Source organism: Anas platyrhynchos, chromosome 3 (assembly GCF_047663525.1).
Source record: "Anas platyrhynchos isolate ZD024472 breed Pekin duck chromosome 3, IASCAAS_PekinDuck_T2T, whole genome shotgun sequence".
NCBI classification, from domain to species: domain Eukaryota; kingdom Metazoa; phylum Chordata; class Aves; order Anseriformes; family Anatidae; genus Anas; species Anas platyrhynchos.
The window spans coordinates 63,198,815-63,214,940 of record NC_092589.1 but is presented as its reverse complement, the minus strand read 5'-3'; the positions used below and the strand labels follow the sequence as shown (position 1 = coordinate 63,214,940).

The 16,126-nt window shown below is 38.4% G+C and overlaps 1 protein-coding gene across 5 annotated transcripts in view; it reads left to right on the top strand.

Annotated features, from left to right (window-relative positions):
* The first annotated feature begins 724 nt into the window (after nt 1–724).
* Nucleotides 725–16,126, top strand: part of AKAP7 (A-kinase anchoring protein 7) — an 87,491-nt gene continuing 72,089 nt past the window's right edge. For 3 of the 5 annotated variants that reach the window (XR_011808374.1, XR_011808375.1, XM_027454511.3), the window contains exons 1-5: nt 732–968; nt 2,977–3,132; nt 4,103–4,248; nt 8,708–8,844; nt 13,999–14,159. Coding sequence is in view for 3 of the 5 variants with exons in the window: in XM_027454511.3 (XP_027310312.3) it covers nt 812–968; nt 2,977–3,132; nt 4,103–4,248; nt 8,708–8,844; nt 13,999–14,159 (757 nt within the window). In the remaining 2 variants the exon portion in view is untranslated. Of the gene's footprint in view, nt 969–2,976; nt 3,133–4,102; nt 4,249–8,707; nt 8,845–13,998; nt 14,160–16,126 lie in introns of all 5 variants that reach the window. The other 2 variants (XM_072036005.1, XM_072036004.1) reach the window with 2 other exon arrangements.

Below are 16,126 nucleotides of genomic sequence, written 5' to 3'. Positions count from 1 at the left end.
TAAAGAATGGATGTTTCAAGGAAGATGATGTTTTTCCCTGGACTGCAGCTAAAAGGATGAAAACTAGAGCTTTGGGTGGTATAAAATTCCTCTGGTGGTCCCAAGATACAAATGATTATTTTGAGGAGTCTGAGGAGTAGTCAGCTCAAAGCACTCCTGGGGAGTTACAGGCGTCCTCTTTAGCTGAGAATTGTTGGTAAAACAGGGTGAAAACAACAAATGGACATAACATACGTGAGATGTACGTGACTATATGGGATGTATGTGACATACATGAGATGTACATGACATTTATGAGATGTACGTGACATATATGATATGCACGTGGCATATATGGGATGTACATGACATATATGGGATTCACGTGGCATATACGGGATATACATGACATATATGAGATGTGTGTGGTATATATGAGATGTGTGTGGTATATATGAGATGTATGTAACATATACGAGATATACACAACAACCCATGTACATCTCGTGTCAGGACACGCTATCTGGATGCCTTCACTGCGTACAGGGCAGCTGGACAACAGCACATCACAGAGTTCAAGCTGCAGGCAGACCACAGGGCAGAACACACACTCAAAACTCGAGCGGGGACTCAGCACCGCCATGGGGGCCGCCCCCTGGGCGGGACAGCATCGGGGGCGGGAGCACCGCCATGGCGGCCCACCCCGCCCCTCCCGCCATGCCGCACGCGGGGCGCCGTGCGCGGGGCACGCCGGGGGCTGTAGTCCTGGGGCAGCGCCGTGCCCCGTGCCCCGGCCGTCTCGCAGCGGGGCTCCCGGCCGGCCCCGCCGGGCATGCAGCGGCTGCTGCGCCGCCTGCTCCCCGCGCTGCGCCCCGCGCTGCGGCCCCGCGCCCTCCTGGCCCCGCCGCGGCCCATGGCGCTGCGCCCGGCGGCGGCGGCAGCGGGGGGCGGCGGGGGCCCCCCCGGCGGGTCCCCCCCCCGGGAGCACGGTGAGGAGGCGGCCGGAGGGAGGCGGGGAGGGAGGGAGGCGGCCGGGCTGGGCTGGGCTGGGCTCGGCTCCCCGGCACCGTCCCTGTAACGGGACCGGGGGCTCCAGGGGAGCTCCGGGCCTGATCCCCCCGGGCTCCGGGGTGCGGGTGGGAAGTAATGAAACGTGCCTTAGGGCGCCCCGCTGGGCGTGCTTCCCTGTGCGAGCTAGGGGGGTCTTCCTGATCGTTATTCTCTGTTTCCTGCTGGAACAGATCAGGAACCACTTAAAGACATCTGTAGGATCATGCAGGTTCCTGCTCGTTTATAAAACCCAGGCGATATCGTTAAAAGTGCAATTAAAAAAGAGTTTATCCTGCAGTAGCTTGGTGATCAAGGCGCTCCTACTTCTTGGGTTGCCTAGGTCTCAGATGACCTGCATCAAGTCAGGAATCCCGAAAAGTTCTGTTTTCCCCTTGTTTTAGTGACCAGAACACACTTCTTGGAGTCTGTCGCTGCTGTCTTCAGCGTGTTGTGCCAGGGATCTTGATAACTCCTCTGCCCTGGTTGTCAGTTTCATGGATTTTTGTCTTTTCCTTCAGTTCGTGATCTCTTTGAAGGATAATACGTTGTTTTCTGTGTGCTGGTGGATCACCAGCAATAACCTCTGCTGTGTACACTTTATATGTTAAGTAATAAATTTATGATTGCTTTAACATCTCGTTGTGGCACATAGTTTGTAGTGTCTACAGGGGGTACAAACAACCAGTCTAAATAGCTTGCTTCTTTTTACTCAGCCTCTGGCGCAAAGTTAGGTGTCAGATCACAACCACGGCGTGATTTATGCCTCCCTACTTCAGGCTGGAGTGAATTAGCATTGAACCAACTTGTTCTTTGACTTATCATCCCTAGCATAGAGTGATACACGCACACAAAAAAACAAACCCCACTCTATAGGGCTCTAATAGCCCAGGCTGGGTCTGTACCATTGATTTTACACAGATAGTGCAGCTTTGCATGGCACAAGAAAATAATACACACTTCTGCTGCCAAATTTCCCCCTTGGGCCAGATTTGGACTATCTGCACTGGTCACAAGAGGAGCTTTGAAAGCGTGTTGTCTGTAGTAATGAGCTGTCCTGGGATAAACTGCAATTCTGACATAAGGCTTCTTCCACTACAGTAATCCCATTGTGGACTTGTCCCAGAAGAATATTGCTGGATGTTTGGTTACGTGCACATTTGCTGTTGCTAGAGGAGATTTTGATTTTTAACTTCTTACGGTATAGCTTAGTACACAGCTATTAGCATTTACTGATGAAGAAATATGAAGCAAGTATAGGGAAATGACTGTGCATAATTAGTACTCTTGGGGGGATAAAGGCCTTTTTGAAAACTTTTTAGTGGAGTTCCTTCTGTCATCGTGGTATTTCTCTGAGATTCATGTTTATACATGCAAGATGAATTTAGATTTGTAGTGATTCCTTCTTAAATGCCGTTAGTTTCTAGAACAGGTTGAAATTGTTGCTGTCTATAACATGTTAATGCTGTGTGGGAGGTGCAGGAATAGAATAATCATCTCATTCTTGCATGATGTAGTCAGCTGAGAGTTCTTTGTTTTATGTGGAACTGTAGGATTCCCTTTGTGCTCCTCCATGCCTCATTTGCAGTGTGTTTACACTGCAAGTCATTTGCCAGTCTTCATCTGCATTCAATTTCATATGCCATTGCTGTTATCTAGAGTGAACTTTACATGATACGTAAAGGCTTACTGTTTTATACTTGGTCATAACTGTTCTCTTTGCACGTAATTGCATTTACTCAGTACTGAACAAGAACAAGTTATTAAACATAGAAAGCTAAATTCACTTTTTATGCTATTCCACATTGAGTGTTGAAGTCCTTTTGCTGATATGTTGACAAGGAAATGCTGGTAAATAGAGAAATTTATAAATTGTATATTGCTTGTGTATAATGCCACTTGGCTGTTTGTATTGAAAACTCAGACCCAGTGTCTTAAAATATATTACAGATGGGCTGGAAAATGTACAGGAAAAGAAGAAAATCTTTGCCGAGATTAAAAAAGCAACACAACAGAGAAAAAAGCCATGTCCATCTGCTGAATCAGTAGACTCTCTGATGGCAGAAATGCCGTTTGCCAACACAGATATTGAAGATGAATTTGCTCGTAAGTAAATCTAAACAGAAATTGTGTTTCTGTTCCACATGCGCTTCTTGGTTCTGCTTGTTGGAGCTCACGGGTGGGCTCTGTGCGCAGGGTGGTGGAGTTCCTGCAAGCAGTATCAAGCCTGGTGTATCTGTTGTTGGTAGGCAATCCTGTAGGTACATGAGCGTATTAAAAATGTACTATTTTATGATCCGTTTCAAGATTTAGTTGCAGAATAAATACATCTTTTATGTCTGTTTGCATTACTACATATGAACTTTTCAATTGATGGCTTCCAGCTGATGGTTGGAAGAGCTGTCTTCCAACACCTGTGTTCCCAGCACATGGCTATAAATAAGTGCACCTGTCAGTGGACGGTGGATGACTGCAGTCTGGTCACCTTATGGATGTGTATACCCCCATGTGGTGGGAGAGGGTCTGCAAAGTCTTGAGGAAATAAGCTGGGAGGGAAGTGATTTATGGTACAGAGAGAACTGAGGACATGCACTTCCTGTTGGAAGGAGCCTTTGGGAAAGGAGCCAGACAGTAGGTCTTGTTTGGATTAAATTTTCTTCTGGGCAGGGTTTGTTCTATGAACTGTAGGTTGGCCAGTCCTAGTCTACTGCAACCTTTTCCTTTTGTATTCTTGTGTATTACCTTGTTTTGAAGTCATGTCCATTTTCATGTGTGGACAGTTGCAGGCCAAGCCCACTGCAGTGAGCTGACAAAACATGGGAGTAGCTGGGAAGCTGTGTTAGCAGTTGATGACCCCTGCTTGGAGATACAGGCTTTTATTTCAAGTATGATACTCCACCTGGGTGACTGTGTTAATTCAGGTTGGAATAGGATCGCAATCAGACAGTTCAGCGCATGGGCAGATCAGATGCTTCAGTCAGTTGACTGAAGGCAGCTCCTGTAGGCATGATGTTATTTGTATCTTCGTTCCAATTTGTCTGTATGCTGATTTTTTTAAATCTTTTTTTCTTTTCAGTGCATGCCACCTCCGAAGTAAATAAGGAAAAGAAAAGAAAGAGGACTACTGGAAAGGAAATTCCAGAAGGCAGTGAGAGAAATAAGAAAAAGAAAAAACAGTATCAGCCAAATTATTTCATTTCTATTCCAATTACTAATCCAGAGGTGATGTTCTTTATGATAGTAATTTGGTATAACCAGAATTACTTAAACAGCTACATGTGTTTGTAAGAAGAGAGGTTTATATTTATCTTTTTATTCAGTTGAATGGATTTCATACTGTTTTGATTGAAGCTGGCTTAAAGTTCCACTTTGCACTTTTCCAGTATTGCGTATTTGGTGTTTCATTTAAAATAAGGAAAAGAGACATTTCATTTAATAGGGAAAAACTCTGCATTATTTTTAGCTCTCCTTATAGGTAAGAATTTAAATTTGGGTCTGTTGTTGTTTTAACAAGGCATTTTGTAGTTTAAAAAGTTTCCAGTAAAATAGATATTCTTATTTAAAATTCAAACAAGCTGTTGTTTTAGTGACAAGCTGTTCAAATGGATTCAAGAAGTGCAGTGGACTTTTAAAGAACATGTATTTTCCTATAGTTGGCATATGTTGTCTCATTTAACCTAGCAGTGAACAAAGATGATGTTTTTATGTGCTGTGGGATGTGTCTGATACAACTTTGGTATTGTGTGTCTTCAGCAAGGAAAGTAGGTGTATTATGTTTAAAAAGTTAAAAACAACAGTTTACCACCATTTCCAATTTTAGATTTATATTTTAATATCAGAAGCTATATCTTTCAGATGATCTTTAACTCATTCTACATCTGTACTGTTTTCAGAGAAAGTCAAAGATTGAGATAATCTGAAATTAAAATGATATAATCTAGATTTGAATGTTACGATGCAGTCTTCGATGCTTCAAAAAGCATTGTGTGAAGAAGAGATTGCAGAGGCTCTATTCTTCGTCTTCAGAATAGATCAGGAATAGCCTGACACAAATATCTTTTATGCCATCTTGGTCTGAAATGGCGTTTCTTCCTGTCTCTTCCATCATTTAACAGCAACAATTAATGCAAAGGTTACATAATCTGATCTTTGAGAACTGCTGCTCACAATTGTTATGTTGAATTGCTGGCTGAGTAGAAAAAATCTTAACTAAACTTCATTTTTATATGCCCTGTATTGTTTACAAAGGTAAAGAAACAACTCTAAATCTCAGAGCATTTTGGGAATTCCAAGACTTTGCTAAAAAGTTTTGTTTATACTTGCCTCAGATGTAGAGTTGTTATGAAAGTAGAAAATACACGTTGGAATTTGTATAGGCAACATTAGCCAAAATGTAGACTTAAGACACCTGGCTTCTTGATAGCCAGAGGGGATCTGGTAATTACTAGTAGCATTTCAGTTAGGAAGGAGGGGTCTTTCCTTTGTGAGGATCTAATTTTACTCCGGTGAAGTGTTTTAGGCATTAGTACTCTTTCTTCATGTTTTATATAGGCTTTTAACCTTTACACAGAGAAACATTTTGTAGTAAGGAATATTTCTGGAACACTTAATGAACTGTTCCTGTTGAAAATTAAACATTTTCCTTGCTTTCATTTTAATCATGTTCCAAATCTTAAGAAGTAAAATGAGGTATTCCATTAATTTGGGATTTATATTTAACGTTTTATTAGTTCTGTAAGAATAGTTGAATGTTATCACTTGGCAGGTTAGTCTTTCGGGCTCTTCCAGTCTTGATTATAATTTCAATTAATCTGTTAAATCTTTTAAAGCTCACAGTATTCACTTCCCAGTAGTGTTCTTGCAGTAAGCAGAATCATTATTTTATTACTCTTCAGAATAACATATCCCAGGGAATGGGAGAGGATACCTTGAAATTACTATTTGAGTCCTTATTTAGGGGGAAATTTTATAAATAATCTGAGAGGAGAATTATTGAGTATGATCTGCCCTCAGCCATTTCTTTTTGGAAATGGATATGGAAGTTAGGAAGTCTCGGATTAGATGAAGTTGTTGTCAGCATGACAGCAGTTGAAATTTAACATAAAATTTCATAAGGTAATGTAAATAGCAAGTAAAAACAATATAAAGTTTTCATTCATGCATGGGCTATAACTAGGTATTACTGAGATTCAGGAAGAGTCCTGGCTAGCTTGATTAAAATTCAGTGCTCTCAGCTGTTAAATGCACATTCGATTTACTGAAGAGAACAGCATCAGTCTGAAGTCGTGACAGCATGGCTAAGCTCTAGCTGTTGTGTTACATTTTGATCATGTGAGTTCTGGGAAAACACACTAAAAACAAATTGCTGAATTCACAAAAATGGATTTGAAAAGTTCTTTTATCCCTTCTCTCTGTACAACCTCAACATCTATCATGCAGAATGTTGTTGCTCCAGCCAGAGAACACGATCACTCGTTCTTCTATTTTGCTATTTTCAAGAAGGCAACTCATTTCTCTGCTGGGTTCAACAACAGCTTGTCTCTGGACCTGCTAACTGTCCATCTTTGGAATTAATCTTCTTCCAAAGGTGTGTTATTCATTAGGTTTTAGCCTGTCAGAGGTACTCATTTTCTACGGTGTTTTGTGGAATTTGTGGTGGTGAAAAGAGAGCCTTGAAAGAACGTGCGTGTGTTACAGGCTGCAGTGTGAGTATGGCAATTACCTGTTTTTTGAGATCTGACAGATGATGAATAAAAATATGCATATTTTTTAGGCAGTCAACCCCCGATAACTGAAAATCAGCCACAGCATGTGTTCTTTCTTGCCCGAGCTAAAACTGAGCTATAGGAGGGACCTGGGGGTAGTGCAGGGAGTTTAGGAAATGAGTAGGAAGGGATTTGGAAGTACTACTGAAGGGAACTGTATGGGTGAGGGAAAGTGGAGTGTTGTCTGAGTAACTGAATGCTGAGTAACGCTGATCTTTTTTGAGCTATGATATGGTTTTATCACTGTGATAACACAGCTCCAAACCTGTTTAATGTATTCCGAAGGGCGTGTATACTTACACATATCTTTTTTTTTTCTTTGCCAGCTCTCAGGTACAAATTAAATTTAGAAAGAGTAGTCAAAAATAGTTGAAAATGGAATGAAACTGTAATTGTTATGATAGAGCATTTCATTTTTTTTTCTTTACTGGGGTAACTGCATTTGCTTTAGTTTATAAACTTAAATAATTATGCAGTCGATACACTGTAGCTATCAGGGATTGTGTTTACCAGTTTGTTGTGTAAACACGGGTTAAGTTTCTCCTGCATCTGAGACTACAATAGAAGCATCACGTATTTATGATAAGTTCTGACTATGAAGGAAATGGTCTTATATTATAACAAGAGTTATAATCGGAGTGCTGGTGCAATTTTCTTCATGTGTCTCACACTACTAAAGACATGTCTGAGCTGTAGATGCCATATTACTTCTGGCAAGTGAGTTTCGTTTCCTCCTCTCCACCCTTCCTGGAGTTGGTCCTCTTCAGCTCTAACTAGTTTTTATTTATATGGTGCTTTACCTTAAATAAATAAATAAAATGCTACTAGATATATTAGGTAAAACTCTTGCATGGCAAACCTCATCATAAGGACGTGGGTCACAGAAGTACTGACCACTCCCATTATAGTGTACTTTTTATGGAAATTTGTGTGTTAATTATCATTAGAAGAGTAACTAAATTGAAGCTTTTCTTTTTTTTTTTAGCCTAACAGCTACTTGTGCTTGTTATAACAATTAATATATACAGTATATTCATTAAGCATTCACCAATGGGTTTCAAATAAAAATCAGATTCAAGTTTTCTACATGCTTCTTTCACACTATATACCCCAAAGCTGATTTGTCTGTAATATCTTTGCTTACCATCATTTAGAAATAACTCATTTTGTCATGTGGTCAAGGTTACTGGATTTAATTTCTACTAACATACTCTGCATTCTTGAAGTTTTTTAAAAAAATTAATACAAATATCATAATTGCAGGCACAGTAAGCAAGTTGAATACAATTTGTAAAGCATATATAACTATACAACTAAATTTGATTGAAGAAAAATGTGAACTAAACACTTTTATAGAAAAAGACTGGTGGTGTTAGAACTGTATAGGTATTACAGAGATTCATTAAAACGTTTGAAGAGATTATATAACTTATACAATCTTTTGGACAGTATAATCAGAATTGTAAATCTCCACAAATAGCTTACTGACTATTTGCCTGTTCCTTTTTTGCCTGATACTGTAAAGACCCCTTTATCTTTTCAGACACTTGTCTGCACATAGCAGTATACATGTTTAGCAGACAGTAGAGAAGCTCTCTAAAGAAGCCTCTGATCTGGACTACTGACAGTGTAAAATTGGATGATTTTAATCTGTTCCGGGAATTTGTCATTTTATGGAACCTAGCTCCTGTTAAGATGTGATGGGAAATGTCCTGCTACTTGTTAATCACTGCATTTGTACCCACTATGAGTTTACTCAGGCCAATTAGCACAGCTTTATCAGAGGATAAAACTTGCTTCTGCTAGGATGATTCCTACATAAACATTTGACTTCAGTTTGTGCACTTTCTTGTTCACTTGCATTATGGGATGCAGTAATTGCTAACTGCTGTTTCTGTGCCTGTCTGTCTTTCCAGATTACTGACGGTATTCGGGCCGTCCAAGATGCAATAATACAAAAGGATCATAGGCTTTCCAAAGCAATGGTTCGCTGTGCCTCACTGCACGTCACCATGTTGGTGATGCATTTATCTGGTGAAGAAGAAATTGGCATGTAGGTATTTTGGTGTTAAATGTATAAAAGTAGTTTTGTTGGAGGAGTTAGTAAAAAAGACTAGGAGGGGTAATTGATGCTTGTTTTTTGTCATCCCTAAATTACTGGGGCTACTGAGCATTTAATTCATGTTGTTCTTAAGGTGCTAATCTTAATATCAGCCATTTTCCTAATTTATGGTATGTCATAAGTTCTGCTCAAAGTACTCGTTTTGCTTCCTTACATTTTTCATAACTGTGTGCTGAACTTGCATGCACACATCTCATGTTTGCTAAAGTAGTTATTTCAAAACAATGTTTTGTTGTAGGGGACATTGAACAGATCAACAGAGGAGCTTTCAGAATTTTGTAGCTCAGCAGATACTATAGGCCAAATTAGTAACTTTCATTGAAAGACTTCAATGAAATAAGCCTTAGCTGCAAGGTAATGCCTCATGCAGTTGGCTTTTAATGCCTCTAAATGAATTTGTTATACTCAAACTATAAGTACATTTTTAAAAGAGAGTTCATTAGGCCTTATCAAAAGTATAATTTTTATATTGCTTCAGTGAAATAGCTGAGTTTTTGCTCATATAAAAGTCCTAACAGTCATGGAAAGGGCTATGTGTTATGTGATGATACCATGTATAAGTGTCAAATGTGACTATTTGCTTTATAAAAAATGAAGTTTTTGGATGGCTTTTACTGTTTATCACATGCTGTATAGCTCTCTGACAAGCCTACTTTAAAGTACAAGCTCCATGGTTAATATGAAGAAATTCAGACTTTTAAGTCCATACAGCTATCATTTATGAACCTTTAGAATAATAGTTTGTGTGTCTAGCTGTACGATTGACTTGAAAACATCCTTTGTGTTTCATAGTCCTACTTCACACAGACTTTCCTGGCAGTTGCTATTGAGATGCGGTGCCCAGTAGCCTACATATGTCATGTCTCTCTGTATGTGTACATTGTAATTGCAGGATGGAGATGACAAACACTTGGGTACCTGTAGCAGTGTTAATTAAAATGCTGATAAATGGCCTGCTGGCATTATACAGACATCTGGGAATCCTCCATTGCTTATGTATCAATTTTGAAGAGAATTAGTGATGAATCAAAAGTCCTTATATTGTAATTTTGTGGAAGAAAAGCGTTGCTTTTTCATGTACCCAAGATGAGTTCTTTCAGGGGACTTCCATCATCTATATATCGTAGTGGTTTTCTCTGCAGTATTAGAAGATGTGCAGTCCATATACTGAATTACATAGATCCAATAATGAACAAGTACAGTGAGACATTGCTTGGGTTTTGGTCACACAGTTAAAAAATGATGTGTATAAAGTGTGTGCATTGAATAATTTTTCCCCCAGAAGGTTTTGCTACTGAAGTACAGATTGCTCATAGGAAAGCCAGAATCCAAGGTGGAATGTAAGAACAATTAGTAGAAGGTATTTTGGCTGAAAACATTTATCACACCTAAAAATAATGATATCAATGTATCTAAATCAATTGCCCAGCTTGTTTTTCACATGTTTCCTTGAACGTTGTAATATTGAATCCTTGAGGGATCTATGCTGTCACCTCTTCTGTGAGGTTACAAATCTGTTGGCTTCTTCCTCCAACACTGCTCTGAAGGGAGAGACACAGACAGCTGGAAGCAGGGAATTGAAATGAGAGCAAAGGATTCTAGATTTGCTGGGCTCCCTCTCCTCTCCACGTTCTTTTGTCTCCTGGAGTTGGCACACAAGCTTCCTCCTTCTCTGGTTGATGAGTGAACTTTGGTAGCACCTGAAAATCAGAGAGAACAATCACCAACTGTGCGAGCACTTTTTTTTTTAAGGGTTTTAAGTATGAACTTCTGAAGAAGGCAGTATGAGAGGATACCTCAAAGGCAAGTATGCCTCCTCATGACTGGAGTCACGAATTCTGTATCAAAATGAATATTGCCAAGTTCAGTATTCTCAGCAACATCCTTTGCAGCTCTCTCTGTTCAGCTGCCACCTGGGCACTTACTTATGGAGTTCTTCTCTGCCTCTCCCAGCAGAACTCCACAGTCCAGGCATGCAGGAGCTGTCTTCTAGTCAGCAGCAGCTTCCCCAGGGATTCACCCCTTTCCTGGCCAGGTGCCTACTACAGGTGTCTAGCTCAGCTATCCTCAGGTATTCTAGGTTGCATTTCTATTATATGGAATTCTTATTTTTCTCATAACTGATGTTTTCTGCTTAATATTCTGTAAGTACTTGAAGAGTTAAAACTTGAATTTTCTTTTCCTTGCATCACCAATTTTCGATACTACATTAATGGAATTAAATCAAGATCCAGACTAGCAGAAGAACCTGTGTGTAATTTCAGATGACAGTAGTCTCTCAAACAAAGGGCAACTAGTGAACTAGACATCTAAGAGTTCACAGATCCGAAAGTTTGGATGTGTTAAGTTACATAGATATCTACAGTTTTTCTGCTCTATATGCACAATAGTACTTCTGTCTGTATAGAAATGAAATGAGTTGAACGCTATTTGAAGTCCAAACACATGATAAGAATGTTCTAAACATAATACTCAGTTCAGCACAAAGCTCTTTATATGATGTTTTAGTACATACAGCTTTTGCCTTGGAAATAGAAGATCTGCATTTTAGGTTTCTCCTTCTAAGGGAATCCAGACCTACAATTTGCATGGGAATTTTCTAACTCATGGGCTGTAGGCTAGCCTTCATGAGGACACGTTACAACTGTTTTTATAAGACTGTATGAAATCAAGAATGTGAGGTTTAAAATAACATAAAGAAAACAAGCAAAAAAGAGTCATGACAGCACTCCCTTCAAGCAAAGCAGTTGTAGTCCATGCTAACAGCATGTCTTTTATCTATTTACTTTAATGTCAAATGCATTCGTAGCATACTTGGGATCTGGTATTGGAAATTAGGATACCAGCCTTCACAGTAAGTGCCTTCATTAACAGACTATAGCTTAAAGTTCCTTTTGTAACTTGTCAAATACTGTGAATCTAACCTTTTTATTATAAATATGAAAGCTATTGAATTCTAAACTAACAGTTCAGAAATTCCTGAAAAGAATTACACCAAACAAACGCTATAATGTTTACATTAGAACAGTATAGAAAACGAGAAGCACTGCTTCTGTAACCCTTGTTTGTATACACTGAGAATATACTGCCTTTTTTTTATTATTATTTTTCCAGTTTGGAGCAAAATGCATGTAAGCTCTTTTGTTATGTTTGTGGGGTAGTTGCACTGAGTGTAATTACTGTTTGGCATTGTAAGTACTATTTGGTATGGAATAAGAAGAAAATACCACTGTTGTGTTCATTGCTGTTGAATTCAGCGGAAACGTTTGTCCTTTGTGCTTTATTCTTACAAAGCAATTGTCAGTTGTTATAAAACGATAGATGGAAAAGAAAAATACAAAATATTCTCAATAGAGATGACAACAATTTTTTAAAAATAATTTAGTGTATTTAAAGATTATTAAAAAAAAAAGTAGAACTAAATCTTTAGTGACAACAGTGCTAAACTGAAAACACACTGCTCTGTTTGAGTTGACCTTTCATAGACCTCATCAACTGGAATTGGGCTGGTCAGTGAGTTCTGCAGCACACCCTACAGTATGGAAATACAAGTCTGTATTCAGCTGGGGACCAGAGCTTTCCATGGCTGTCTGTGTACCAGTTCTCAGATGTAGAAAGTCCAGAGAGGGATTTTAGGGCATGATTTAGTACTTAAAAGCCCACTGAAGTCTTTGATACTGTTTATTAGTAATATCTGTATCTGTTTTGGAATGATTTTCAGGTTTGTGTCAGTAAATAAATACAGAAACAATAATCTGTGAAATAATCTGACAGGTATAATCAGTATTAGATGGTGTTTTTAAAAAGCCTTGAAGTATAGCAGACATGGAGGGCACTTAGAACAATCTTGTCTTAAGGTGATGAAGGTGGCAGAGATAATGCTTAAAAAGAAACACCTTTGCCAAGGAACAAGTAATAGCATTGTTGCTGAAAGTGATCATACAGGAGCTAAAATACTTCCAGTTTGTAGCTTAAAGTCGTAAGAAAAAACACAGGAGAACTATATCAATCAGAGATGCTTTCTTAACCTGGTCTTGATTTCAATTAACTGTATGGTTCCCATCAAGACTCTGTCTTGTTAAACATAATGGAAAAGTGAGTAGAGCTGTTTGTATGTGTACAGGCTTAAAAAATAGATTTCAGAAATTATGGTGATGGCTTTCATCCAGTTGCTGTAGAGAGAATAAAATAAACTCTCAAAATTTTTTTAACCTGTTACTGCCATCTAGCGTTGATAAAGTCAACATTAGTTTAGTGAGCTGTTCAAATTTAGTTTCACTGAGTAGAACTAAAAACTTGGAGCATGCAAGAGAATTTTAGAAGACGCTAAGAATATATATACATTTTTTTTCTCATGAATCATTTCAAAACAAGTACATGTACTTAATGGGGCTAATTAAAATGATTATTAACAGGTTACCAGGCTTGCTACAGTTTCTTAAGTTACATGTATATTATATGTGCGCCCTACTTCTCCCTTAAAGAAAGTAAGCATTAATTTAGATAGTATGTCTTTTCCTGATAGCTCTCAATGAGCTTAATAGTAATTTCCATCTAATTCCATCTAATTTTATCATTATATATATATATATTACATATAAAATGTCACTAACCTCTGTTTACAGTAATAAGTAATATTCTGTAGCAGGTTTGAATGAAGTAGCATCTTAGAGTGTCCCATTGCAATGTCAGGAGAAGAACAAAAGGAGGCTACTTTCAGAATGGAAAACCAAATGCTTCTGAATTAGAGTCTTACTTAAATGGGATGCACAGAGTAATAGAAATATTGTCATCTTATTATCTAGTCACATTGAGAATTGAGATAAATTCTTTCAAGGAATTGTACTTGCTGCTAAGTCTGCCTTGTAGTTTCCATGTTTTTACAACAGGGCATATGAACCAGTTTACCATTATAAAATGATGAGAATAGTACTGACTGCATTGATAGGGAGTAGTGCAAAAGTACCTGAGTAGCTAATAAATCAATACTAATAGAGCTTTCTGAGACTTATGTATAGAAGAATTAATAGAAATGTAAACATTAATATTTGACTTTCACACAGATGTTTTCTTTCTTCTTGACAGAGCAGTTGATGCTCTTTCAGACAGCAAGGATTTTGTAGAAGATCTCCTAAAAGGAAAAACTGTGGACTTGTCTTTTCAAGGAATTGATCATTTCAAAAATGAAGTTGGATTTGTGAAGTTGACAGAAAATGATCATACAGCTGTACTTACAGAAATAGCAGGTAAAAAAAGTTATTTCTTACACATTGTGAAGACAGGCTCAGAGAGTTGGGGTTGCTCAGCCTAAAGATGAAAAGGCCCAGGGGAGACATTACAGTGGCCTTCCAGTGCCTAAAGGGGGCCTACAGGAGGGACTCTTTGTCAGGGATTGTAATGGTAGGACAAGGAGTAATGTCTTTAAACTAAAAAGGATAGATTTAGATTAGATATTAGGAAGAAATTCTTTACTCTGAGGGTGGTACAAAGTGTGAGAACAGGTCATCCAGAGAAGCTGTGGCTTCCCCATCCCTGGAAGTGCTCAAGGCCAGGCTGGATGGGGCTTTGGGCAACCTGGTCTAGTGGAAGGTGTCCCTGCCCATGGGAGGGGAATCAGAACTGAGTGGTCTTTAAGGTCCCTTCCAACCCAAACCAGACTGTGATTCTATGATTCTGTGATGTATTTGCACCTGCATGTGCACTAACTCTCAGTTCTGTCTTAGCAGTGGAGCTAAGGCTGCTTCATTTGCCAGTCAGGTAAAATGCATCCAAAATGTAGTTCTCAAGTCAGTAGGAATATATAAATTAAAAGGCATATAAATATCAGCTGAGTAACAGTAGACAGTATTTAGATCAAACCAAGGTCCAGTGGAGTTTTTTTATCTGTGTACAAGGCTGTACTTAAATTATGTTGTTTACAGATATTAAAGAAAAATTATCAGTAAACAGTACTGTCTGTAATTCACCAGTGTCCTTTAAAACTATCCCAGTAATTCCAGCTATTCTTTGAAAAGAGTCTTTTAAAGAGTTTTTCAGTATTGATGAATCATCTTTTGTGTTCTGTGGAATGTGAGGTCACACCATTTTTTAATAGTGCAATAACCCATATCAGGCATTTTGCGGAACAGCAAAGACTACTGTTGTCACGCTACATCTTATGCAGTCCAGTACAGAGAAAAAATGGAGAAAGTCTTCGTTAATACACTGCTTTATCTAGCAGTTCACTAGGTTAATTTCTGACGTGCATTTCCATAATGTTTAGTATTTTTTAACTTACATTTTGCAGAGAGTTTGAAGAGAGGAGTGTGAGAGAGCTTTCCAGCTTACTAAATTGCTTATGTTGTTATTGGGCGATGCCTTCTTACTTTAAGCAATGTTTGACAGAGAAGTATTTTTAATATTTATTATAGTAGGAATTGAGCAGTACTTACAGTTCCAGAGAGGCTTTGGTTGTCAAATAATACCATAATTATTTTAGGGATTTAATGTACCAAGTATTTTTTCAGTCATTTGGAAGATACGCTTCCTCATCCTTGTCTTTGAGTTTGTCTTTACCTTTCTTTTAAAGGTGACAGAACACTGTGTGTACGCTGCTTTTTGAACAGTGAGAGTTCACGTAGAAGCTGAGTTCCCTTTCAGTACCTCTTATGAAAGGAGATGAATGGTTTCTGTTAGTCACTGACTTTTGATTTTAGGGAATTTATAGTGAATTATTAATAATTCTAAAATAACTGAAGTTGCTGGACTCAGACAGCTAAACATCTGGCTACAGGAAATAAAGACATTGTTCTAAGTGATTTACTATATATTATAGCCTAGTTAAACAGATTTTTATCAGAATATTTGGTAGAAGATGAGGTCAGATTTCAACTTCAACATTGAAAATTTTTCAGATTTTCAATGTTGAAGGTCCTTCCCAGTGGATGAACTCATGGTACAGTCAAATTCAGCAAACCTATATTTTCTTAGTAAAGTATAACTATTGGTACTCATTGGTGAACTTCCTTTGCTTATATTAGAACTACAGCTGTATCTTACTGTTTTCATTTAACATTGCTCTTTAGTAAAAATGTTTCTTATTTCAGTGCTTACTTTTGACAACTGAATGAAGTGTTTCTTGCCTTAGGACTGTCTTTTAGTTTGTTGGCCTATACAGTGACATATGTTTCATCCAGATTTAATTCTGAAACAGGGTAAGGAGCTGAACATTACC